Below are 25,853 nucleotides of genomic sequence, written 5' to 3' on the forward strand. Positions count from 1 at the left end.
TTTATAGATGTAAAATATTTTTATTTGTAAATGCTGATCTTCTAAATCTGTTTCCACAAATTCCAAAACCCATAACACTCTGTATACTTCAAAAAATTCTTTTTTTTGTGTTGTTTTTGTTTTTTTTTTTGCCAACATTAGATACTATTATACAGAACAGAAAAAACTGTAGGACAAATACTGGTAGGATGTTGGAATATTGTACAAGAGAAGAAAAATATTCAAGAAACAATTTCATACAGCTATTTATCAAGAGAAAAATATATACAATTGATTTATTCTGTAAGATAAAAATACATCATGCCATATACATTACAAGTTCAGAACTGTATTACTGAATATACCAACAGTTTACAGTCCACTTTAATTGTGCACACAAAAAAAAAACTTCATTTTTTTTATTTAGCCTGTGAAGTGTCAGTACCAGAATTTTAAGTACAAAATAAAAAGCTAACCTGATTCAAAATGCTGATTAAATTTCTACAAGCAAACACAAAACAGTGTTTATTTTTTTAAAAGAAATGTAAACAAAAACAATCCATACAAACACATCTTTAAATTACATTTTCCAAAACCCTATTGCCAGAGTCCTGCAGCTGCAAGCACATTACATCTAATTTTTTTCTTTGTTTTCCTTTTAAGAAGGCTATCGTATCCGACTTAAGCTCCAACTACACGATTCTAGGCTGTTTACATGATTTAACATAGGCTGAACACTCCCCTAATCTTGACTACTTTTGCTGAAGAAAAAACCATGTCCAGCCTCTATTTTGGGTGGTTTTAGCAGTTATTCACAGTTCTCACAAATTGTAAGCACAAAAAACCTGACTGAAGAAATAGGGATGCAACAATATAATACAAATAAAATTAATCAAAATTACCCAAACATCTACAAAAGTCAGAGTTGTCATATACACGCCCTTACCAGGCTGAAGGTTTACTTAAAAAAATTCGAAGACCACAGTTGAGACTGCGTGAAACATAAAACCCCTCTCTTTAAACCGAGATTTTGGTTATTCCGTACTTGTAGTCACGTCTCCGTTAGTACGTGAGATCATATTGTAACATCCCTATTGGCGTTTTGTAATAAGCACCCGAACTGCTGCGGAGTCTGGTAGCATTTGGTCAATAACTATTTTTTATACTGTATTTTTTTTTCTCAAAATATTTACACTTTTGTACAAAGTAACAGAGTTTGTTAGTTCTGCAGGTAACAGCAGCAGCTTGGCTTTCTTCTAACTTTATTTTTAAAAATAGCTTCATTCACTTATTCAATAATAAATACAAAAAGGTTCTCTTATTTTACAGAAATCAAAAACTACAATAAACTGACTCATGGAATCAAGTATTTAAATGTATTTTAGTGCAAGTTATTTTTTCCCTTAGCTCTATCCCTAAGGAAGTCGTTTCAGTACATTCCTTGTTCAGTGGTGTCTACTTTTATTTAAAATTTTTCTTTAATTAGAGGGCCTGCCCCTTTATCAAATAAGGCTGTGGCCAGCACTTTGGACTTCTCCCTTTCGCTGGTGATTTCAGTCTTACATTCATAGACGCCCACCTGCACTCCCGCAGGTCAGCCCTCGGTTCTTTGCCCAAGTTAAACAGTTTCTCCTTAGTGAGCTCAAAAACAAAAGTGCTGGACCATTCTGTTAATTCAGTTTAACCTCCATCTGTCTGGAAAGTTAGCTTCAGATTTTGCCGGCTTGCTTCTGGCGCTTGTTTTTTTTGTTTGTTTTTTTTTTTTTTTTTTCTTTTTAAATACTTAAGTAGAAATCTGTACTTCCAGAAGTGATTTTTTTTTTCTTTTTCCCCCTTCAAAAAGGCAACCATTTTCCGTCGACAAAATCAACATGTGAATCGCTTCTTCCTAGGGACAAGCAACCCTCAAAGACAGCAAGGAATGCATTCTAGTTCATCCACTTTCGGCAGTTAACAGCTCCACAGTGACATGGAATCTTGTGCTGGTCATCTTCAAAATCAAACTTATAGTCATAGCAAAGCTGGAAGAAGATGCAGGAGAATGGTTATGGAACAACTGGGATGTACCACAGCTTTCCTCGTACCTACAGGTCAAATAGCAAAAGACGCTAGAGGCTGCACTGTTAGGAACTGGCAAGATCGAAAAGGAAAGAGGGGAAGGGAAGCGTCGCTCTCCCCCACCCTAGCACAGACAGGCTGTGCTACTGGCCATAGAAATCATGCATTTATCTAGAAATGAGCCTGAGTAGCGAGAGGTACGGAAAAACAACTGAGCACGCCCTACCTCCTCCCCTTTCTGGATTCTCCTGCTGGAGCTAATGATAATTTTGTGTCCTCTCTCAAAAGTGACCACCTCAGCCACACAGTTAGGTGCACACGAATGGTTGATATACCTACGGAAACAGAGTTTGAAAAAGGTAACCTGTTAAGAAAACGCATCCCTTAAGGCAAATCTAAACCAAACCTTAGAATGACCTTAGCTTCAGGGTCGCACTGACTTTCCAGATACAATTATATTACTCTGTACTTGTTTCTTTACCTAGAAAATGTCAAAAAAATTAAACGTTAAAAAAAAATTCCATTCTTTCTTCGTAGCTGCCATGAAACATAATCAAAGATGAGCAAAGCTAATGAAAAGGAGGACATTATTTCAGTGGAACAGTCCGAAGACCGAGTGTACCACCTCAGAGAATAAAAACCATCGAGAAAACCACAAACTGGCGTCCCTCACGAACAGCCCCAGGCGAGGGAACGTGGATGACTCCCTGGAACGGGGTTGGAGATCTCTCCAGAGCCACCCACCTTGCAGGACCTCCCGTCAGGGTAGCATCGATGACGTGGTCATTGTCAATGCGGAACATGTACACACCACGATTCTGAAAAATAGAATTGGAAAAAAGACTCTTGGGAGATTTTACATCATTGTCAACGATTAAAAACCAAGCAGCAGCAGGAGTTACCTCCAGGTGTTCTGCATTCAGGATCAGACATTGCCCACTGGCTCACGAGGGAAAGCGGAGTCGCGTACCACCCTTACCCTCACCCTCACCGGTTTATGAGGGAACGGATGGGTCATAAACGTAAATCTCTGTCGAATTAGTATTTCCCTAACAGCTTCTGTGCTGCCTTTCATCTCAGAGTGCCTCACAGATATGTACTAACTGTTACAATACCACCGAGTTGTACAGAGGAATTTGCTTTAAATTTAAAGAAGTTCTCATTAAAAATTGAGGTCCTGACATCTCTGTCAGAGCTCTCTCTATGTCCTCGGGACAGAGGATAGATGTTACCTACCTGGCCAGGGTGCTGTGAGATTTATTAAACATTTAAATACTCTGATCCTTTGATAAGAAACACTACGATGTTTCTCGTGCTACAAAAGACTCCTCTGGTTATATTTTTAGCCTATTGCATTTACAGCACAGCAGCAAACAGAATTCAGGGGACCCGAATTAATCAACTAGAAGAACAGCATTTGTTTTGTTGTCTGAACGCTTGAAAGGGGAAGGGGAAAGAAACAACGAACGAACACCACCCATACCTGAGATTCATAAAGCTTCTCTTTCCTGTTTGCTACCTCATTCCGGATAATAGTTCCGATATATTCAATGACCATAGTGTGCTTTTCAATGTCTCTAGCAGCATATAAGCCCAGGCCCTACAAAAAATACGTTGCGATTCAGAATTCCATAATAAATTTACATTTACACAGCATTCCTCACCATGCCCCAAAACCATTCCTGCAGACAGTCATGTGAAAAGTAAGCTCCCCACAAAGAACAAGTAACTGATGCTGTAACAGCCCAGATGCAGAACCCAGCTTCACATTAAATTTTTAAGATGCAAGAAAACGTACTTGGCTTCTGTCTCGTATACCTCTGACACCTGACTGTGTAAAGATTATAAATTCCCTGAAAAATAAAGCGGGCCTTACTAGAACGGAGAAACCCAATAGGAACACAACAGCACAGTTAAGTCCAACCTAAAATAAACAACAACCGTGTTCATAGACGGAAAGATTAATTACAAAGCTTTTGCAATAGTCTGTGGAGCAAACTGCCAATGGAATTACGTAAAGCAACGAATTTCTTCTTATTATGAAGGCAAACAAGTACTGAACTCTTCATGCTAGTCTCATACCACTTTACTCAGCTTGGTCTGAGCATGTCATGCTTCCACTGTATATCTGTATTTTTATTAAGTTTTACTAAGTTTTTGAGAAATATGCTAAAAAACCAAACCAAACCAAACCAAACCCCAAAACTTGAAAGAAATTTTTTTCCTAGATGACTGTAACAAATGAATTTTTAAGATATTTACAGTAATTAGACAGAAATCTTACTTAAGATAAATCTATGGAAGTGATTTGCCACATAAAAATTGCCAATTTTGGGACAAGACTTGAAGGAATTTGGCAATAGCTTTACTTTCAACTTTTAATACAAAATTTCTATAAATATTTTTATATGAAAGATATAAAAATATAAAATTTATATATAAAATAGATCTAAATCAAAGTGGAAGTACATTTTTCAAATACACATTTCCTAAAAGGAGAACTGACCTGAATACGAGAGCGAGCTAGATACACATTGGACTTCCATTCGGTTTTCATTTTGCGGTACTGAGAGGACTTGGAATGGACGAACTGCTTACTGTAAGGCGCATTCAGCTCTCCTGTAACTGTGCTCTGAAATGACTTCGATGTGCTGGTGCTATTCAAGGTGTGAGGCCTGTAGGAATTGGGCATATAACAGGAAAGAATACAAGAAAAACTGAAGATTTCTCTGAAAACAGCCACGAAACCCATTCAAAATTCTTTTAGACATACAGACACTGAAAGCCAGCTAGCATAGACAACAAAGCAACTCCTTTGATTTGGGCATGCACATACACAGCCAAAGACGACAGGGTTTGTAAGCAGCAGACGAAAGCACAAATAACCCTAAGCAGCCTATAAACCCTGGGCTGTACTATGTGAAATTAAAACAAAATACCTTAACACAAACCTCTTGACATGGGTACTCATTTTAGGCTCGGCACGGGCACAGCCCGTGGGGTTGATGGCAAGAGGGAGTTCCATTAAGGGGTTTCGGCCATAGCGGAAAGTGTAGTTCTCGCAGGCCTCAACCCCTGGCAGCTGCAGAAAAAAAACAGACAAAAAGAAAAAAAAAATCCAAGTAATTATACGTTCATCATGTGTAACAGAATATTTAGTTTTCCACACTTCTTCCTGTTCCCTTCTCATGTGTATAGCCAACAATTTGGGGGAATCCAGCAAGAACAAGGATGGTGAAGACTCACCGATTCGGCAATCCTGGCCACTGCAGAGACTGTCAAACCAAAGAGGTCTTCACCCTTCAAATAGCCGGGAAACAGCTGGAGCATTTCAGATTCTTTTCTAACAGAAGCAACGGGCTCCAAGATTTTATCCCACACACCTACACACCATATGGGAAAGAATTACAGTGATCAAAAAAATAAAAGTCTATTGTACTGGTTTTCAAACAAACACCTGAAGACATCAGGAACCTGAAACCAATACTGAAAAAGTATTTTGTCCTTGATTGCGTACACAAACAGGCCAGTGTTTAACAAGCGAAGCACAGCATCATTTGGCGAGTTGCTATTTTGTCCTGAACAAATCCAAAACACGCACGACATTTCTACTGCACCCTTGATTCTCGGGAATGAAACTTTTAGTATTCGCAGCACGGAAACTTTCAGTCCTCTGACAACAATAACATACACAGATTCTCCTGAGAAAACCTGCACGAAGTAGAACTTTTAAGAAAGAAATGATATATTCTATTTCCATTCTATAAGCAAAGTTGACTGCTTATATTCAGCTCTCAGTTGTATGTGGGCAATTCCCCCAGCAGTGGTTTGACTGGGCAGAGCGTGGCTGGGTGTATCAGCACCCTCAGCACAAAGGGGTTAAGAGCCAGAGTGTGACAGGCCACCTCCACATTCATGTGCCATGTTCCTAAGACCTGCCCCACATGTTTACAGTCTCCACATGTATCATTCCTCACCCCCCCAGAGACAACGTTACCTGCCCTGAGAACGACGTGGTCAACTCAACTGTCTTTTTATTGCTTACTAACTTCAGCATAGCTGATCTGATGGTAACTGAGTAATGATAATATACTTAAATAAAGTCACTTTTCATGGAAGGAAACCTACGCTGACATTCCTACTATTTTAATTGATTTTCAATACTCAATCTTGGGTCTTCTCTGTGAACTTGTAATAAGTCTTCTTATTTGCAGCTTATACCATTTCTTCAAAGGTGTCCTCAGTCTTTGCAGCATGATATTAAAAATGGGCCCTGGAAGCTCACTATAAGCATTACATTAGAACAGTCTCTGCAACGTGTTATTTGAAACATCTATCATACATCTGATAAGTATCAGTAGCAACAAAACAAACAGCAAACCCACAAAAGTCGTGACCACAGTTCACAAAATTTACCTTTTGGTGTTGTGTCAGTAAGGACCAGATCTTCGTGGCCTTGCTCCACAACCTTGATGACAAACAACGGAAGCCCGTCCTTCTCCTCAATTGAACAGAGATAGCGACAACGTCTGTTTGCATATCTCATGCTCCAGTACAACCGGCTGGCCTCGTAACCCACGGGGAAGAGTGCTTTTGAGGAGTGGAAGGCCTGCATCTGCTGTGGCAGCAGCTGACCAACGGCATGGAAAATGAGGCTTCCCACACGGAAAGTGTGGTCACGTTCTCCTCGCTGAACGATGCTAGCGATCTGCCGCACTTCATCACGCTGAACGTAAACCCTCCTGAAGACTGCAAAGTAACTAAGTTCTTGCTCATGAGTTCCCTTTGGTTTGTGCATGGGGCAAAGCATGGTCTTGTCTTTAAAAAACATGCATTGTGCTTTAATGGCACAGGTAAAGTGATAAATATTGGTGCACCTTAACCTGTGACAACCGCTGGTGGCACCCATTTTGTGACAAAACATGCATTTCATTTGCAAGCCTCTTCGCAGTGCTAGTTCCACGTTTATTAAGGCACCAGCTTGTGTCTCGTAGACTTCTGTAGACCAAAGAGCACAGTTCAAATGGACCCAAAGGTCTAAATCCAGGTTAAGAAGCCTTGCTGGTCCATCAGTTAATCCATCACCTTCCTCGTGACAGAAGCAACATTTCCTATAGTCTTTAGGCACAGGATCTGGTTTAAGGGTTGTGCCCAGTTTTTTAAGAAATTCATCTATTTCTTCTTCACAAGGAGGTTTGAATGATCCTTTAGGAATCACAATCTGAATGCTCCACTTTTTCCATTTCATTCCTTTCCATTTCTTACTTGGAGGCCGACAGTCATCAAGACTACTGTGTATTGCTTTTAACCTAGGTTTTAGTTTCACTGTTACCTTAAGCTCATCCGGTTTTGCCTCTACCTTGGCTGCTTCGAATGCAGGGGGGAACATGATGGGGGGTGATGAGGGTGGAGAAACTTTTTCCTGCAACTGAGGCAGACAGTGGACGTCCAAAGTGGAGATGTTGTTGCTGTACTGATGGAATGCTTTAGGTGGCCTCTCTTTCATCGGCGACTGCGGCAAAGATGGAACCGATTCCTGCTAAATCAACAGAAAACTCTTAAGAAAAAGATCCCAAACTGTTAACCATTAAATGTATCTTGAAAACACTGTCAGGTCAGTATGGGAGAGGCCACTAAGAATGCTTAAAATCATGATGCAGCAACAGAGAAAGATGGAAATTACCCTGACCCGTGTTATCAGAGCTTGTGCCGGGATACAGAGTACAAAAGTTCTCCCAGGTAACCTAGAACGTGGTGCCCTTTAATACAGAAGAGGAAGCACAAATAATCCTTTGTCCAGGTTTTGAATGAAAAACTATTCAATTGCCCTAGATGAGCAAACTGACAGTTTTAGTTCTTAGGTATTTTTAGAAAGTTTTGTTACAACACAAAATAACTTTAAAATATGGGTCACAGAATTAATTTAAAGAATAAGAATCTTGTTATTTGGTAGAAGGGGAAGATTTGGAATTAATGCCACATATTTTTCCTAGTTACAAGTGAGGAGGAAATTCCTGCAGGGCTCTAGATTTTGCCTACGCCTTGCCTACACCTTTGCGTACACCTTGAGGACTTAACTGTTCAGTCATAGTAAAGAAGAATTATACCTGCAGAGATTTGTTAAAAAAAAAGGAGAGAAAACAAGAACAACAAAGGAAGTTTAGATTAAAAAGTGCTTAATGTGGTTTGCATCATTAGTCTTGAAAGAGTAAAGGAAAGGATCAAGAGGCTGAACATGACATTTAATTAACTTAATTATGTACATGCTGATGCACTTGTGCAGAAATGTTACCCTGTTTAAATACTAGTGAAAATGAGCTACATGGGACACTAAAAGGATGTGGATGTACACACATTTATCTTCTCCACCAGGTTTGTTGGTTTTTTCTTTTTTTAAATTTCTTCTGAAAAAATAAGTAGGATGCATTTGAAGGAAGGCTGCAAATTCCACAGTAAATACAGGACTATGAGAAAGCATTAATTAGGTAATGCTTGAAGCACATGGGCTGTTCTGTCCACTGGTTTAGGGAAAAAAAGGTACATTTGAACTAAAAAAGTAGAAACCAAGCTAGTTAAAAGAAGTACTCAAAAAATTTTATCTATGAGAAAATAAACTTAGCAGGATCATTTAGTCTTGAATGAAGACTATTCCACTTCTAATGATTAAACAAACAGATAAATTCAAGTTATCTTCCTTTGAAACAGAAAGAACCTGGACATAGCAAGAAATAATGCGCTGTGTGGAAGTGCTGAGTTTCTGTAAGGTGTCGTATACCCCTCGCAGTGTCTGTAGGTAGAGAACTACAGCATACTATTCAGGACCACCTGAGAAAAATCCCTGGCCTAATTCCACTTTCAGTTGAACAAATTTCTTAAAATGTCTTTCTGCAGTAATTAGAACGTCTTTTTCCTTGTCACTGTCAGTTAGCAGGCTCTTTACTAGTGTTTTGGTAATTAATGCTTTAAAAGGCAGCTTTGCCCAAATAAAGTAACGGAACAGGATTGTATTTTTCCAGTTACACTGAGCAAATAACAGTCTTTTTGCCCACTTTCTGTTCAGTAATTATTTACACAGTTGTAAATTTTTTTTACTGTATTAGCCAAATCAAAATGCAGAATATAGGCCTTAAAGATCTATCTATGGTTTTGTACAATGCCCAGAGAACTTAAATGACTACTTTTTTGAGACAGCATCTTCAAAGCCTGTGAGGACAGCAGAAGGTGGCTGCTGTTCCTCCATGCATCTCGTCAGACAGAAAGTTCTGCAAATATAAATTTTACTTCACGCTGCCGGTTCAGAATCTCAACGTCTGGATCTAGAGCAATTCATTTATAAACCTCTAAAATGAAGTGCAGACTTGCCCCTCATCCCCTTTCTGTTCTTCAAAAAATGGCTGCAATAATTGCTCACTAGGGTCTACCAGCATTTGATACTTACTTTGCTCTCTGAGTTTTTTGCTTGCACAGCTGCTGAATAAAGAACAAAGCAGTTGTTGCTACAGAATACAATATCCTTCATTTTATCAGAGCCTTCTTGGGAATCCTGGGAATCAAACATGGAAGATTATCAGAAGTGCATTTTAATACCATTCTTCACATAATAAGTGTAATGAAACAAGTCTTCCAATCTGGCTAGAAAGTCTTTATTTGTAGAACATTTGTGAAATAATGAGCGATACTGCGATACAAATACTTGATTATTTGACAGATCTAGCGTTACCACCACCTACAACCTTGTTCTTCAGCATTTCTTGCCTTTTAACAGAAGTTTAACAATCAAAATAAAGCATTCTATACCATGCACCCATCTGCTCCATAGGACACTTGCAAAGTAAAATCCATTTTCTTTTCTCTTTAGATGGCAAAAGAACGTCTCATTTCAGCCTAATCAAAGACAGATCATACTGTTTTATCTACTGATCCATCTGCAAAACATTACTGGGAATTCAGTGCTCTTCTGGCTACACAAACCCATTATTTTGTATATAAATTTTGACTATATACCTTTGTTGCATCTCATTGAAAGAGCAACGGTACTTTTTGAATGAATGACAGTACCCAGTGTAAATACAAGAGACGGAAACTGAAATCTGATTCCTGCTCAAAAAGTACAAGTATTCTTGCTCTTACAACACAGCAATATGGCAATTGACATGGCAATATGGCGCTGCCTTACAAATAAGCTCTTTTTGAATTAAGGTCCCTGAAGTGGTCATGGAAGGAGGTTAGTAGCAGAATTTAGGAAGCTGCCATATATGGGAACTGTTTTATGAAATTTACTGCAATTCATTTTATATAAGTAACAACTTTGACATTTCTTATTTGTACTACAAATGTGCTTGAATGTCCCATCCTGAATTAGGACGCACATAGAAGGGAGACTACAAAGAAATCTGGAAGTGCTATCAGTTGGCATGACAAGCAGTAGTCTTTGTTGACTTTGTTTGCTCATTCACCATTACGTGCAAGAAACTGTACTTCCACTGCAGTACCTGTTTAAGGAAAGGCAGGTCTTTGAAGGACTTCCGCACACCGCTACCCAGAACCACAACTTTGCAATGAGAACACCATCGAGGTCTCAACGCCGAGCCTTCTGCAATATTCTGACTGTGATCCTTATAGCCAGCTATACCTAGAAAATAGATAAGTCTGTTAGAAGCTGTATCAGATTAAACCAAATTTAAGAGAAGTCACAGTATTCTTCAGTGGTCTAGAGGAGTAGCATCCTCCTGGATAGGGCATGGAAGGCAAGCTTTAAACTATGTCCTGATGGGGAAATTGTTTAAACTAGACCAAAGGGTCTAGAGCACAAGTCTTATGAGGAGCGGCTGAGGGAACTGGTGGTGTTTAGCCCAGAGAAAAGGAGGCTCAGGGGAGACCTTATCACTCTCTACAACCACCTGAAAGGAGGCTGTAGCGAGGTGGGTGTCGGTCTCTTCTCCCAAGTAACAAGTGATAGGACAAGAGGAAATGGGCTCAAGTTGCGCCCGGGGAGGTTTAGATTGGATATTAGGAATAATTTCTTCACCAAAAGGGTTGTCAAACCTTGGAACAGGCTGCCCAGGGAAGTGGTTGAGTCACCATCCCTGGAGGTATTTAAAAGACGTGTAGATGTGGTGCTTAGGGACATGGTGTAGTGGTGGACTTGGCAGTGCTAGGTTAACAGTTGGACTTGATGATCTTAAAGGTCTTTTCCAACCTAAACGAATCTATGATTCTATAAAACCAACTGTGTGAACAACAAGGCAAACATAGATTCTTGTATAAGAAATGAGTAACTAAACCAACATAGCAATACATGCTTAAACAACTATGTCAAGTTTTCCAGCACAGGAACAATCTTTCTGAACGATGGATTTAAAATCAGACCGGACAAAAAAAACTAATTATGTTGGAAACTGCTCAAAGAAATACCTCACTGACAGTGACACAGACAACATAATGGAAATCAGAGATGGATCAGACCTATTAAGTTATGGTTAACATCAGGAGCAGGTCCACACGTACTGATCACGTAAGAAGAGAAAAGCATTATGTAGAACAAGAATCAATTATTTAATTCTAGAGCATGAATTTATGAGGCTGAAATGCATTAATACTGATTCAGTTAAAATTTTGGTACTGAAAACTTAGGAGAATTAATGCCCACTCACCATTGCTGTTTGCAGGAAATGGCACATTAGGTTGCTTGAGTCCGTAAGACCCTACGATCCTGGCAGGTCCCATGGATCCTGCCTGAGGACCCTGAAGTAGTAAGTGTTGCCTGTACTCCATAGATGGGTTCACTCTGTGACTGTTGGCGGTTGCCATGGAGGATGGGACATCTGGAGCGTTACTAACCTCATAACTGTTGGGAATTCTGACGTGGAGCAGGTTGGAGAATGCCGCTACAACGCTACTAATGTTCTAAAAACAATTAATAAAAACATACATTTGTTTTAATCAGACAAGCCATTAAGATAACACTAATATAAATTATTAGAAGATTGCAACAGCTGCTTTATTGTGCTATGCTAGAACCCCTTAGATTCACTATATATAAAATATATTAACTGCTGTTGTACTTTATATATGTAATACAAGCTTATTTTTTTTACCTCAGCAGCTGTGGGATGTAAAGTAATTGCTACAGATATAAGGCCAGATTTAGGACCATTCTGGGATGGTCCAAGCTGAGAGGCAAAGAAGCCAGAACCAGGTAACGCTCCTGAACCGGGTTCTGATTTTATGTAATTCCTTTTGGCTTCTGAACCTGAAAATAAAATCAAATACACCTCGTTAATCCTACACACGTGTATGAAAAAAAAAAAAAAAAAAAAAAAAAAAAGCCTAGTTCTAACTGTTCACTCTGCTGCAGTCTCACCTTTTCCAGTACTGCTAGGTAGGATGGGAATGATGGGAGATGGTACAGGTTCTGGGTTCTCCTCCTTTACAACCGACAAGTCTGGATACCTGCTAATTTCCATTCCCACCACACTTTCAGGAGAGGAAGAAGGAACAAAGCTGTCAGGAGTGTCCCTGTCCTCACACTGATCTTGAACCCTGGAACAAAACCCAAAAAAGCTGTTTTGGAAATGGTCTAAAAACCTTTGGTAAGCCAAAGTTATAAATCATGACAGGGAGCTATAACGAACTTGCTTCTTGCTACTAGTCATGGAAAGTAATTATGTGGTAGGCCATTACTTCCGGGTATCTCATACTCCGTTGGACATGGTGGTTTCTTGGGAAAGATACATAAAGAAAAACAGAGGCACTAACAAAGCCCAGGCTCCATCATAGTACTGTCTGTTCCCCATGGCTGTGTAAAAAATTAGTATTTAATATTTAAACTTTCTGGTTTAAGTGTATTCACTGGTCCATCCCCCCTCGTTCACACGCAGGCTTCAGTGCTTCAAAGACACCCAACTTCTGGTTAGGCAACTGAAAGGGAGGCAAAAGGGAAGATCTTTGTAGGGAGACTCACGTTCTAGCAAGCATTTCTCACACTGTAACAGAAACCGAGTAAAGTTGGGGGGTTTTCAGGCTGACTCTTGCACAGTACTGCTGTCTGGTACAGCAGTCGCGTACTGTCATGGTGCAACAGTACTGTGCTGCTCCAGGAAAAATACCAGTTTGCATAGTTTTCTCCCACTTTTAAGAGAGAAAGGTAAGGGACTCTTAACAATTTAACAGAATCTAGAGTCTAGCAATGGCAGAAGTCACCTATTTCACTATGCTGCTCTCTACACATGGAATGCTAAGAGTTAACCAGGACAAATTATCCCATTATGTTCTCTGCACTGTGTGGCTGTGCACAATGGATTTCATTTCTTCACACCTTCACAGTCTCATCTCCTACTAAAAGATCACAGAATTGGCTCCCAATACATTTTTGAAGACGTCAAGGAAAACCTACCTTAACTCCTCCTGATTGTTGTGAGGTGGTGTTGGAAGTGAAGCAGGAACATCCACAGTTTTAGGGCCCTGAGCCATTGCTCTTGCTAATAAATCATCTTGTGGTCTGAAAGGCAACTGGAACTGCTTTGGTCCCAGAGCTTTGGTAACTAAAACCAGAAATACACAGTGCAATGAGACATCTGTACAGCTCCTCCATTGATATACATTCTGTGTATCACGGTACTGGTGGTTCCCTGATACAACCAAGGCATTACAGCAGATGGTAACTCATCCACTTGTAGTTCAAAAAGTTTTGACCGTTCATGATTAATCTCCATATTTACAAAAAACTGCAAATTTCGAGCAAAAAAGGGCTTGAAAGGCTTTTGAGTGTGCCTTCTGCCAGTATGAGAGGATTTTTGTTTTACTTAAAAAAAAAAAAAAAACCCTGACAACTTTATAACAACAAAGGAAAAGCGGTGGGAAAAAAGGATTTTAATCACTGAACAGTCCTTATGAAGAGGCAGTATAAAGTTTTATTTAATAGAAAGCAATTTTAATTGACCAAATTCCAAGCATCAGAAAATACATACTGACTACATCCAAAGCCTGCTGAGGATACATTTCGGGTAGACTGCTTCTGAGCTCACTAACTGGTTAGTCATTTGTACTGGACATAAAAAAAAATTATTTTAAGGTTTTCCTTTTCACTACTTAAGAGTGCTTCTAGCTCTCAACATGTTTTCGAAAGGGAACAGGGAAAAGGCATTTTTGACATGTGACATCATACTGGTGTAAAATAAAGCTGGATAATAATGATTACAACCTTAAAGAGTCTAGGCATACTGTTTTTATAAAAGACAACTGTAACAACTGAAAAGCACCCCAGTTCTCTATTTTGTAATTTGCTACAAACTTGACTCATTTATTACGGAAACAATATGTATTAGTCTTACCATCATGACCTCCTAACATACCAGCCTTGCCAGCAAGTTCCTCAGTGGTTGCAAAGCCATTTACCAACTTCTGGCACGCCACTGGAGGTGGTGTGGGAGGAAGAGAGGCTGGGGGGGTAGGAGGATTGCTCAGATTGTTCTGCTGCATGAGATTAAAAAAACGTAAATCAGCCATGGAACACAGGGTGAAAACTTGCCTTGTTCTAGTACTAGATAATGTAACCCACTCACACATTTTTACACCCAGAGGTAGCACTGATAAGCAGCGATAGTTAATTCTCAAGTATGCAACCAAATACATAAAAGTATCTACTATAAAAGACACAATGCTTTGCTTTCCTTGTATCAATGATATTATCACAGAAATAGTTTATATGAGGCGTATACATTACTGAAAGAAGATATAGCTAAATTATTTACAGAAAAGCACAAAGAACATTTTTAGGAACGGTTTGGGAGCCCCAACAAGTTCCTACAGTTAAAGCAAAGGTCTGAATTTAAGATTGAGAGCGTTATTCCGCAGTGACTCTCCATCACCATAAACAAGTCAGCTTACCCGTTTTCCACTAAAAGGGAAGCTACCTCACATTTAGCACAGGATGAGCTTTCACTGAAGCAGTTACCATGGAGAAGCAGATACTCTGCAAGTTCACACTCCAAGCTACTTCTTGCTAACTTACTTAACTGCCCATATTTTAAACGAAAAATAAATGAGAACTTCAGTATCTGTTCTTGTTGCAGTCATGCCTACAAAGCTAATACTTATTATCCACTTTTGACCACAGCAACTATTTCTGCTAGGTCACATTCTCAGCCTACATGCCATGTAAGGCTGGAGTAAACACCACTGTTTTTTAATAAGTTAGGGTAGCCGAGCAGCAAATTTTATTCTGTCTGTTCGCTATCTTGCTGTTCTCCCAATACTGCTGCTCTGATCTCAAAGACTGAGTTTTAAATTCTGTGGGTTATTAGCTCGTCAACAAGCAGTCTATTTTGTTCAGAGTTCTCAGGTTCTTAGTTAGGAAAGTCTATTTCCCATTTAATTCACATTAAGAAATGCTTTAATGCTTTCAATGCTTTGCAAAGTACTGAGAATTCAGCCTTTTCTGCTCCATAAAACTGTAATTACAATTTTCATTATTTAGCATCCATTTGTAAAAGGAATACTTGTAGTTTTTAATTAGTTTACAACACAGTTTCCAGAACTGATTTCCACTTTCAGAGAGTAAAACAACGGTGAGTGTTTCACCACTCCACCGTCTACCTAGTCTAGCTACAGAAAATTATTTTCTTCTGGTTGTATAAAAGGCAGGAACTCTAACCAACTAGTAGTAATAATGTCATTAACTTCTTTTCCCACAGAGAGCGCACAACGGAAATCCAGATTGAAACTGTACCTTGTAAATGAGCTGGGAGTAGTAATCTGAAGCCCCATCAAGAGTAGCACTACCAAAACTTCCTACAAGCCGATTTCCACCATTTAGCTGGCCACTGCCATAGGGAAGAAAGTGTGCAAAGCTCACTCCAATTATTGGTTCCATCAAAGGCAGAAGAGAAAGCTGCTATATTAAAAGAAAAAAAAGTTAGAAATTAATTTAACTATAACATAGAAGTGTTGCAAATCTCCAAACATCAGCAGAGTGGTTTCTAATTTAAAAAAATGATCGGAATTTACCCACTATCAGAAAACTGTGTCAAACACAGGCCTCTCTGTTTGTTAAGGAAGGTGGTCCCCTGTCCATTGGAGCCGCAGCTCCGGCCCCCTGACATTTCAGCCACAGAGGCTGCCAGAGCTGACAGGAACTCCATGGCTTTGAGACTACCAAATGCCTGCCATGTCAGGAGATCTTCCAAATTGAAATAAAACCAAAACTTTAAATTTCCTAGTTTTGTGGAAGTTTTCATTTTCTCCACCTTGTACTCAAAATTCAACTTAACGATCAACTTCATTTCCGTCATGAGAAGTCCACTCTTTCAAGTGTCCTCTTGATGCATTACCCAGCATCTGTATACCTACCTGTTTTAACTGGATGAATGTATCAGCGTTAGGGTAGATAGCTTGCTTTTCTTCTTCCTCTTTTTTTCTTTTCTTGGACCGAGGAGCTGCCTTCTCTCCTGTCCTCTGAGTTCGCTTATTTCTCTGTTTCTTGGTTTCAGGTCCTACCTCTGTTCTCTGAAGCTGGCTGTTACTACACCCAAATGCACCTTGCATCTGGTTTCCTGCAGTTTGCTGGTATAAAAAAAGAAAGTAAAGCAGAATTTTTTACATTTTAACATACAGTTCATTCAAATTTACTGCACAATAGTCTAAAAGAACACGCACAGTATAATAGATCTCATCGATAACAAACTGTATTTTACAGTTTGTTTACTTTACTGTCTCACTGGCACCTGTAACTGCTGTACTGTCCCTACACACAGAATTATGACTTATCGTTAACACCACTGACATCTGAAAACATCATTAAAAACTCACAGACCAGAAACATTTCCTTTTGAATACCCCCTAAAATAAAGTTACATGTGCATGCAACCTTAGAGATTTTCACGAGGGCATAAAAAAAGGCAGACTTTGTTACAGAAAAAAGGCATGTAAGCTAATATAATACACATGTATTTTGACGTTAGAAACAAAAACAGTATTGTGAAACACTTCTGGATCGTACCATTTGCTTAAACACTTTCCGTACGAATTTGCAAAGCCATTCTTCACATAAAAGGATAGTTGTGTAAAAGCAATCAGAATGGGACTTGGTAACACAACAGATAGAGGCAAGCCAAAAGAAAGTCCAATTTCTTTTCATCAATTATTATTTTAAACAGCTCTACACAACCCTTACCACAAGTACCCCTACACAGTACTATGTACTACATAGTGTACTCACCACTATTCCCGTCACATATGTTTTAACTGTGGATCTTTAACACTTACCTAAGTTACCTTTATTTTTATCAGTCTTTATTCATTTTTGAATGTGTTTAAATTTTGTTTCAAGGATGTATTTAGAGTTTAGGCAGTCATAAAACAAAACTGAGTAGAGGTTACAGATTACAATAAAACGACCAACAAAGTGTAAAGTGTATCCTACCTCCACAGAAAGCAATTTTCTTTAGGTTTGTTTTTAAGAACCTTATAAATGATTAAAGTATATAATGCCACTAATATAAAAAATTAATGCTCCCTTCCATTAAAGTAAAATTAATTGGAGAAATATTCTGTAACACAGAAACCCAGCAATTTTAGGAGATTTAATAATTTCACACTTTTGATAAAAATCCTAGAGCATAGTCTCTACTACAATTAGAGACAACGTATGATTTTCACAGGCAAAAAATGAGCGCGGCACTTGGTTCATTCACAGAACACTTCAAATGGTGCAGCTGAAGGGGTGTGAAGCCAAGCCCCACACCTCTGCAAAGACGCACAGGTCATCCTATACGTGACTAAGGTAGAATCATAGAAGAAAGCAGCATACACACATACCGTATACTGTACAGAAACATACTAGTAGGTAGTTAAGAGTCATACTGTAAAATCTTGCCTCAATCTTGGTAAATATTAGGAAGTGGCATTTTTAAAGATTATTAAAATGCAAAAAATATTTTTTCTATAGATAATAATCTCTGAATACAGTGATCTATGAAGTCATATTAAAACTTGTTCTTTTTGTAACACAGATGATTTACTCATGGAGAAAAGGCAGGAAGGGAGGTAAAAATTCCTTAAAGCTCTTTAATCCACCCTTGTGCAGGTAGGTTATCTCCCCACCTTTTCACAAATGCCCGTGGTAAAGGCACAAACTAGCCTTTGATTGTTGATGACCACTGCATAACAAAACCAGTAACAAGCTCACCATTCCTTCAGCTGGATTCTGCTTCTCTGTTAACTTCTTATCCCCAGAAGCCTCCTCTTCTGTTCGGCCACTGTTCTCCGATTTCTGATTTAGAAGAGATGAGGACTTCTTATTTTTAAGCAGGTGTTTCAGCAATTCATTCCCTGATTCCCCTTTCGCTGCTGGAACGCTAGCTGGTTGGGCTGGACTCTGAGCTGAAGAGGCAGGCTGCGATGTGACCTTATCTTCTTCCACCTTAATACTGCTTGGATTTTCTGGTTTAGGCTCAGCTTGACCGGAGCATTGATCAGTTTCTGCCTCTTCTAGTTTAACTTCTTGAATGCTGCTAGGTGTATCTGTTTTAGCCTTTTCAGTCTCTGTATTTACACTCGGCTGTTTCTGTGGCAGACTGCTGCTGGGGAGCTTACATTCCAGCTCTGGAGAGGTCTGGCTCTCTCCTGCGTTTGATGTTGATGGGCCCATTAACTCCACTGACTCTTGTTCATCTTGATGACGTGAAAGTTCATTGGGGGTGTTAACTGTAGGGGTGGAGGTAGAATCAGAAATGGTTGGAGTTGATGGTGCAGTTATATCTGAATGTGGAGTTGACGGGGCTTTTATTGACTCGGCATCATCATCCTTTTTCTTTTTTCGTGACCTTTTCTTTTTTCCTTTCTCTTCTGGGATTATGTCAGAATACAGCTGTATGAGAGACTGGCTTGATCCAGGGAAGTTGGTTGCCTGGGGCACGCTAGTCTCCGAACCACATGGGGTACCACTACTGAGTACTGTAGATGAAGGTACAGCAGAAGGAAACGGAGGCCTGACTTGGTTCTGCGTAAAGGTGGCCCCAGGGAGATTCCCATGAGTTTGTTTTACATTATGGAAATTAGGGGCTCCACCTGGAACAGCAGATGCATCAGGTCCAAAAGTTGTAGGTCCCACTGGCCTTCGCTCACTGCTTTGCATAAAATTTGTGGCAGGAGGCGAGGTCACAGGACCTTGTTGCAGAATTTGCCCCATTTGTTGCTGTTGATGCTGTGGAGACTGCTGAAGGGGTCGCGGAGTTTGTATGAAATCACAAGGTAGATCAGAATTAAAGAAAGGTATCTGAGATACAGATGTTTTGTTATTTAATTCAGACCCTATCATACCATGCTGTTCTAGTTCCATTCTCTGCTGTAAAGCTCTCTGTCGATCTACCTCCTGCATAAGCTGAATGCGTTGCCGTTCCTGTTGCTCTCGTAAACGCTCCTTTCTTTCCCGCTCTTGAAAACTTTCACTAAAAGGGTTATTGTCCTCAAACTCAACCCGTGGTGGTGGCCCTGACTGTGCAGTTGCATTTGGACCAGGCACAGGAGCTGGTGTACCGGGAGTAATTGGCAACAGTGCCATTGGAGGCTGCATCCTTGCTGGATTCATGGAAATATGACTTGCAGGGGCATTTGCAGATTGCCATCCAGATAAATTTGGCATTCTGGTTGGGTTGGATTGCCCAGGGATTACCACTGTATGTTGCTGATGCTGGAGCTGTTGTGCCACCATGGGGAAGTTTTGCTGATTCATTGCTGGTGATGTTCCTCCTGGAACCATTGGTGGTTGAGCCTGGACGCCTGGCATTATAGCATGGGGTGCCATTCCACACTGCTGCTGCTGCTGCTGCTGCTGCTGCTTGATTCGATACTCCTCAATTAGTTCTGCATGCTCTTTCTGCTGCTTCCGAATCTAAAAATTTAAAAAGTCATTATTCATCTCTGACACGTACTGACTATGTAAGTAGCATAAAACATGTAACTTACCATTATAATTTCAGTAGACAATGAACCTCAGGCAAAAATAGCATTTCTGCACAGTCTTATTTTCTCTCCCTTTTTAAGTCTAAATAGCCATTATTTAATTTTATACTAACCATCCCAAAATTTTAGAAAAAATAACAGTGCCTCAAAGTTCTCATTGCATACCAAGACTGCACTGTGCTAGAGAATATACAAACCTAAACCAAAAATGATCCTTGTCCTACAGATCTCACCATCCATGCACAGCATAACAATAGTTGGGAACAGACAGGAAAAAGGAAACAGTGTGATGGATTATCTTCACACATCAGCAAAAAATTTTAAAAGATGTAATTGAAAAGGAAAAGTTTGCAGGAAAACAGCCAGGTAGATTCCCGTTTATTCACAGGCAGATCCACAAACATCACACAGCAGATGAAAATGGCAACCGCTGCTTGAAAATTTTAAATTTCGGGATGAAAATAAACTCAACTTGGACACTAAAAGTTAAGCTTAATAGTTTGTTTTTAAGGCAAGCAGAAGAAGCCAATGGAAGGATATGACAGTGTCAACCAGACAAGAAAGAGCATTTCAGAAACACAACAGATACCTAACTACACTGCTCTCTCAAAAAATAAAAGGACTTATAATCCACTGGTTAATAATACATACATTATGGAAAATATCTCTCTCACTTCTGTTCATTAGCTTATGACTTCCACAACTTCCATTTGCTGTTTGTACTGATAGAAAAAGTCCATAACGTAAGTAAAAATGTTTGATAGTACTTTCCTTTTTCTGGGGCAAGGGACAAGGTAGAAAGCTCAGGATAACAGAGATATTACAGGACACACTCCAGAATGCAGGACAGATGCACCCAAAAGGCTATTTACATGGTAATCTCAGGTCCAAGATGATTTATGAGCTCTGGCTTGGCACTGACACCGTCAGATAAACAGTGCCACTGCATAAAGCCACCAACTGGATCAATCTGCATTGCGCAGCCCAGTGCTCCAGGACTTCTCCGTGGGTATACAGCACTAAACCTGCGTTGGCTCTGTATGCCTATACAATGAGGCAACCAAACCACTCCGCCCTCCCAGGATCTGCAGTGGCAGATCAGCCATGTGACTGTATTTGGAATTAGTTGAGATCTCAAAGGAGCAGCACTGACTACACCCAGTTGGACCTGAGCCGACCTGCGCAGATCGACCTGGTGATTGTAACAGTGTAGGGGAGAACAAGGCAGAGCTTATTAGCACAGGCACAGTGCCACACCAAAGCAGTTAAACTGCCCTGGCCGCAGAGACAATACGGCAGTGTCTGCATGGCTCTGTGCCTGAGCTAATAACCCTGTCAGACATAAGCTCGTGTTGCACAAAGTCAGCTCCGGTTTCTCTGCGCCTATGTCCAGGACCAGCAATTCACAGGGATTTTGAAAGCTCTTTTCTCTATATATACATATATAGGCTTTGCCCTTTTCAAAAACTAACAGAAGCTTCATTACAGTACAATTACTTGATCTGATTTGAAAGAGTAGTGAATTGCTTCAAATGGAAGGTCCTTAAAAATATACTTTAATAAAACCTTATTTAAGCTCCTACTGGGTATGCAACAAAGTGCTGTGTAGGATGTGGATGACTGGTCTAAATCAGTGGTTGAAGGGGAGTGGAGGGCATTTATCAGCAGTATATGAAACTTAAGTTTAAAAATGAAAAATAAAAGCATCTTAATTATGGGGCATGAAATGAATCTGCCAGCAATGTCATGATTAACAGCTGTTACTTCAATGTAACTCCACCGTAAGACTAGACTGACGTATGTATGATAAAGACTGGTTAAAGTGAATTTTTTTTGCATTTATTCTACTTGTGATTCATTGTGGAAGGGGAAAGAAAAGAGGAAGAAATGATGTAGACATAATTTATCTGCTCCATCCCTCTTCCACATCATGAAAAGACAAGCCAACTAATATTCCATTCAGTGCATACTTTGTCTTGAAGCAACACAGGAGCAAGAACTCGAGGGCCAGATATCACCTAAGACTTCATTCCAAGCAGCCTGCTGCCAATTTTTTCCCCTTGTATTAATAAAGGATAATTCTAAAGCATTTTCATGTTCAGCAGGTCTAGTTGATCCTGACAATCATGCCAGATAATTTATAAACAATGTCTTGAGGAACACAGCATTCAATACTGTTGGCCAAAGCACAGATTTATCAAAGCTACCACAGGTTTAACTTTAATCTCACTTACTATAATCGCAGTTACAAGATGTAGCAAGTGAAATTCCAACTGAATATAGAGAAAGAAAAACTAAACCCAGTGAAAGTAGTTACACATTGAAACAGGGGCCCAGAGAGGCTGGGAAATCTCTGCCCTTGGAGGCTTACAAAACTTGACTGACAAGGCACTGGGCAACCTGATTTAACTGTGAAGCCAGTTCTGCTTGATCAGTAGACTAGATGATCTCCAGATATCCCTTTGACCTGTATTATTCCATGATACAATAACAGATAACACACACTGATGATCAGCATTTAGGAACTAGACAGATCATAAAACTAGCCTAACACTAAAGATATAATGAAAAGAGATTTTCAAACAGTAACATTTAACTGGCATATAACCAAGAGGTTCTGATTACATACGGACACCTGAAAAAGACTGAGTTATGAGGGTCATTCAAGCATGAAACAAAGCCCTGCATATGAAGACTTTCCTCCAAATCTTTCATTTATGCTTTTCATGGTGCCAGGAACTCTGCTGCAAGTAATTTTGCCAAGAAATTTCCCCTCTTCCCAAAGTACTAAACCAGCTTTTTGTTACGCTTGCTGTAGCATGTTCTCCTACAACTCCAGTGTCACCAGCATTCGAGAGTAACGCTGTTACACACAAAAATATGATAGGGAGTGGCTCCCTTTAAATAAGCTCCACTGTATTTAAGTATTTCAACTCGCCTTTTAGAAGATTTAAAGGAAAGAGTCATACCAGTATGACAGCTTAGTATTAAGGTGATCAGTTTGGATTCCAGATGATTACCTGTTCTAGCTGTTTTTGGACCATACTTTGCTGCTCAGTAACATGTTTCAGTTGTTCTGCATCTTCTTCTGGGAACTCACGGCCAGCTTTCTTGGCGGTACGCTGCTTTGCTGAGAGTGCCTTTTTTGATTTTCTGTGTGCTCCAATTTGCTCCTCAAGGTACTTCTGTTGCATTTGAAGAAGTTGTTGTGTTTCTTGCAGCCATTCCTCATATTGCTTTCGTTGTGAATCATCTAGAGAGAAGGGAAATTAAGTATGATATGATCTCATCCTGGGGGTGAGGTCTCATCCTACTTTTTAGAGATGAAGTTTAACAATCGGGTTCCCCCCTTATTTTAAGAAACCATTGGTCAAGTTCAGCCAAATTTCACAGAGGATTTGATATTCCAAGAGATATTAAGCTCTTGAAGTGATTTGAGTAAAGGAGATCCAAATTACTGCATTTACTGAGAGAAAGCAGTTTTAACATAGTCCCTTGATTTCAAGAGACACCAGCCCACTGTCTAGCCAGTAAATGTGCACTTGCTAGCCAGTGAGCAAACGTAGCTTTGAAAGCAGCTATAGAACCTGGTGGTACTCTGCTCTGCTACAGAAGAGGGGACATGGAAGACCTCTACAAGTACTCAGGTAGAGGGAAAAAGATCAGGGAGTAAGGCCACAAATTTACAGGAAACATGGCCTCATTTATTCTGGTGTTTGCAGAAGAGTTTTGTACATATAAAATCTATTTTTACTACTACTTCTAAGAAAAAAATTAGAACGATAAACATTCATCAAATATTCATGAAATGAAAGAGAGGTATTTTCTTTGTAAAAATAACTGTCAGTCCTCCGCACAGGGCCTTCAGCACCAGTGCCTTTTCCTCCCCACAAACAAATGCACTCTCATTTAGACTGTAACTGAGACATTAGTCCTTTTACAAATGAGAAATGCTCATCTGCTACGAGTAGTCCATTGCTCTCAGATGTTTTTTTTCGAGGCAAAGCAATCATGTCTGGTAACACTTGATCTGCAGCAAGCCCAGAAGGCAAGAAAGAAGGTTTGGTGATGGTATCATTTGTCTCCTGATTGCATTGTGGCAATGAGCTGGGCAACCAGGCATATGGCATGGATCTGCCTTGTAAAGAAAGTTTGTTTAATAAAGATACCTACATGACAGTATGGCTTAAATATAACTGTGTCCTCTTTGTGCTCCAGTCCCTACCACCTTCTACTTTAACAGTCACTGCAGTAACAACAGCCATCGACTCTAAAGGCTCAACTAAATCAATTCACAGAGCTAGCTACAGTCTCGAGGGGCGCCCATTCTTTCAACGATAAATTCTGCGAAACTAATCACATAACCTGAAGGGACAATTGAGTGGAAATGATGGAGAGTAACTGCAGATGGGAGCAACGTGAAAGTGCAAATGAAAGTACTGAAATATTAACAAGTTCCAGGTAAGAATAACTACTACTGAAATGAGAAACAGATTTTCTGAAGTGCTCGGAACTACCACACCCCCAACCACTGCTGAGTGCCATGTCAAATCTCACCAGAAATTAATACAGATAATATTGCAAAAGCTCCTTATTGCATACTCAGTGCTGCTACTCCAGTTTCTGGAAAAGGTGAAGGTGTTTACTTCTGTTTCTTACTCATAAATATCAAGTAAAGTTTTTGCAGTGATGGAAACACTTTTTTACATGTGGCTTCCCTCTCCCAACATATGCTCAGTTTTAATTTCTGCTAATAAATCTTTCTCATCATAGAGACTAGGATTTACAATTGATCTAGGGCAACCAGAAACAAGGAACGCAAAATCCTAGTGCTGTGTATTTCTGCTTTCAACAATTGCGGTTCCCAGCCAGTCTTGCTTAACTAATGCTTTGAAAGCTTTTATTGGTATTTGTTAAAATGACAATGATGCTGCACAAAACTTCTTGCTTCTGAAATAAAAAACCTCCCATCAATACAGACTGTTGTTCTCACTGAGCTCGGAATATTATAACACAACCAAAGACCAGGTTTTTGACATAACAGTCTGTCAGGTAATAGATTACTACTCTCACACAAATCCAAATAATGCCAATTTTCTGTTTGTTCTGTTTCCCTCTTTCCTTATGATGTTTCTTTGAGGACAGCTTCTAGAAAAAATGTTAATAGCATTTACTATGCACCCCTTTATTAGTTGGTATTGGAATGATGAAATGACTCGATTTTAAAAGGATGAATTTTTGAGAGACAGGAGCCATTTATGGATATTTTATTTAAAAGAAAACAGAACTGCAGAATGAAACATCAACATACAATAAATTATTAAATGTGTACTTACTGACAAAACCAGGACCAAAACTGGGAGGATTAGGTCTAGAAATCTGAGGTGTCAAACTTCCATCCTAGAAATTTCAGTAAAACATACAGACAACGATATTAAATCATGATTTAATTAAAAAACCAAAACCTAGTTATCATTATTAAACACTTCTGTTTAAACCCCCTATTGAGTTGTATTACCTGCGTAATTGCCTGCTGCATATGATTTTGGCCTTCACTGGTCTGAGCCCCTGGCACTGGCTGACCCATAAAGGGAAACCTATTGATATATAAACAGAAAGTGAAATTATAACTTTTAAAACTCGTGGGTATTTTAGGGGAGAGACAACCTTTCGTATTACACCAAACTTATACAAAGCATCCAAACATTTTATAGACATTTGCTTGAACTTCTGTACCAAACTTTTTCAATGTCTGGAGAATAATAATTCTCATTTGATGCTACAACACTTTGCCCTTGGTTGAAAACTATTGCATTTTATTGCATCTCAGAGAGATGAAGTAAACTTGATGTACC

The 25,853-nt window shown here is 39.5% G+C and overlaps 1 protein-coding gene across 14 annotated transcripts in view; it reads right to left on the minus strand.

Moving 5' to 3' along the window:
• Positions 1-25,853, minus strand: part of KMT2C (lysine methyltransferase 2C) — a 203,421-nt gene continuing 177,568 nt past the window's right edge. For 8 of the 14 annotated variants that reach the window (XM_075492363.1, XM_075492358.1, XM_075492365.1 and 5 more), the window contains 21 exons: positions 25,517-25,595; positions 25,335-25,398; positions 23,019-23,251; positions 18,224-19,927; positions 16,387-16,599; positions 15,767-15,931; positions 14,370-14,511; positions 13,433-13,580; positions 12,401-12,579; positions 12,135-12,289; positions 11,691-11,943; positions 10,530-10,669; positions 9,476-9,580; positions 6,454-7,576; positions 5,284-5,420; positions 4,977-5,119; positions 4,544-4,712; positions 3,521-3,637; positions 2,782-2,855; positions 2,264-2,372; positions 1-2,000 (listed from right to left, as the gene is read on the minus strand). In XM_075492363.1, the coding sequence (XP_075348478.1) occupies positions 1,908-2,000; positions 2,264-2,372; positions 2,782-2,855; positions 3,521-3,637; positions 4,544-4,712; positions 4,977-5,119; positions 5,284-5,420; positions 6,454-7,576; positions 9,476-9,580; positions 10,530-10,669; positions 11,691-11,943; positions 12,135-12,289; positions 12,401-12,579; positions 13,433-13,580; positions 14,370-14,511; positions 15,767-15,931; positions 16,387-16,599; positions 18,224-19,927; positions 23,019-23,251; positions 25,335-25,398; positions 25,517-25,595 (5,545 nt within the window). In that variant the 3' untranslated portion in view covers positions 1-1,907. The remainder of the gene's footprint in view (positions 2,001-2,263; positions 2,373-2,781; positions 2,856-3,520; positions 3,638-4,543; positions 4,713-4,976; positions 5,120-5,283; positions 5,421-6,453; positions 7,577-9,475; positions 9,581-10,529; positions 10,670-11,690; positions 11,944-12,134; positions 12,290-12,400; positions 12,580-13,432; positions 13,581-14,369; positions 14,512-15,766; positions 15,932-16,386; positions 16,600-18,223; positions 19,928-23,018; positions 23,252-25,334; positions 25,399-25,516; positions 25,596-25,853) is intronic. The other 6 variants (XM_075492360.1, XM_075492367.1, XM_075492354.1 and 3 more) reach the window with 4 other exon arrangements.

Source organism: Mycteria americana, chromosome 2 (assembly GCF_035582795.1).
Source record: "Mycteria americana isolate JAX WOST 10 ecotype Jacksonville Zoo and Gardens chromosome 2, USCA_MyAme_1.0, whole genome shotgun sequence".
Classification (NCBI taxonomy): Eukaryota; Metazoa; Chordata; class Aves; order Ciconiiformes; family Ciconiidae; genus Mycteria; species Mycteria americana.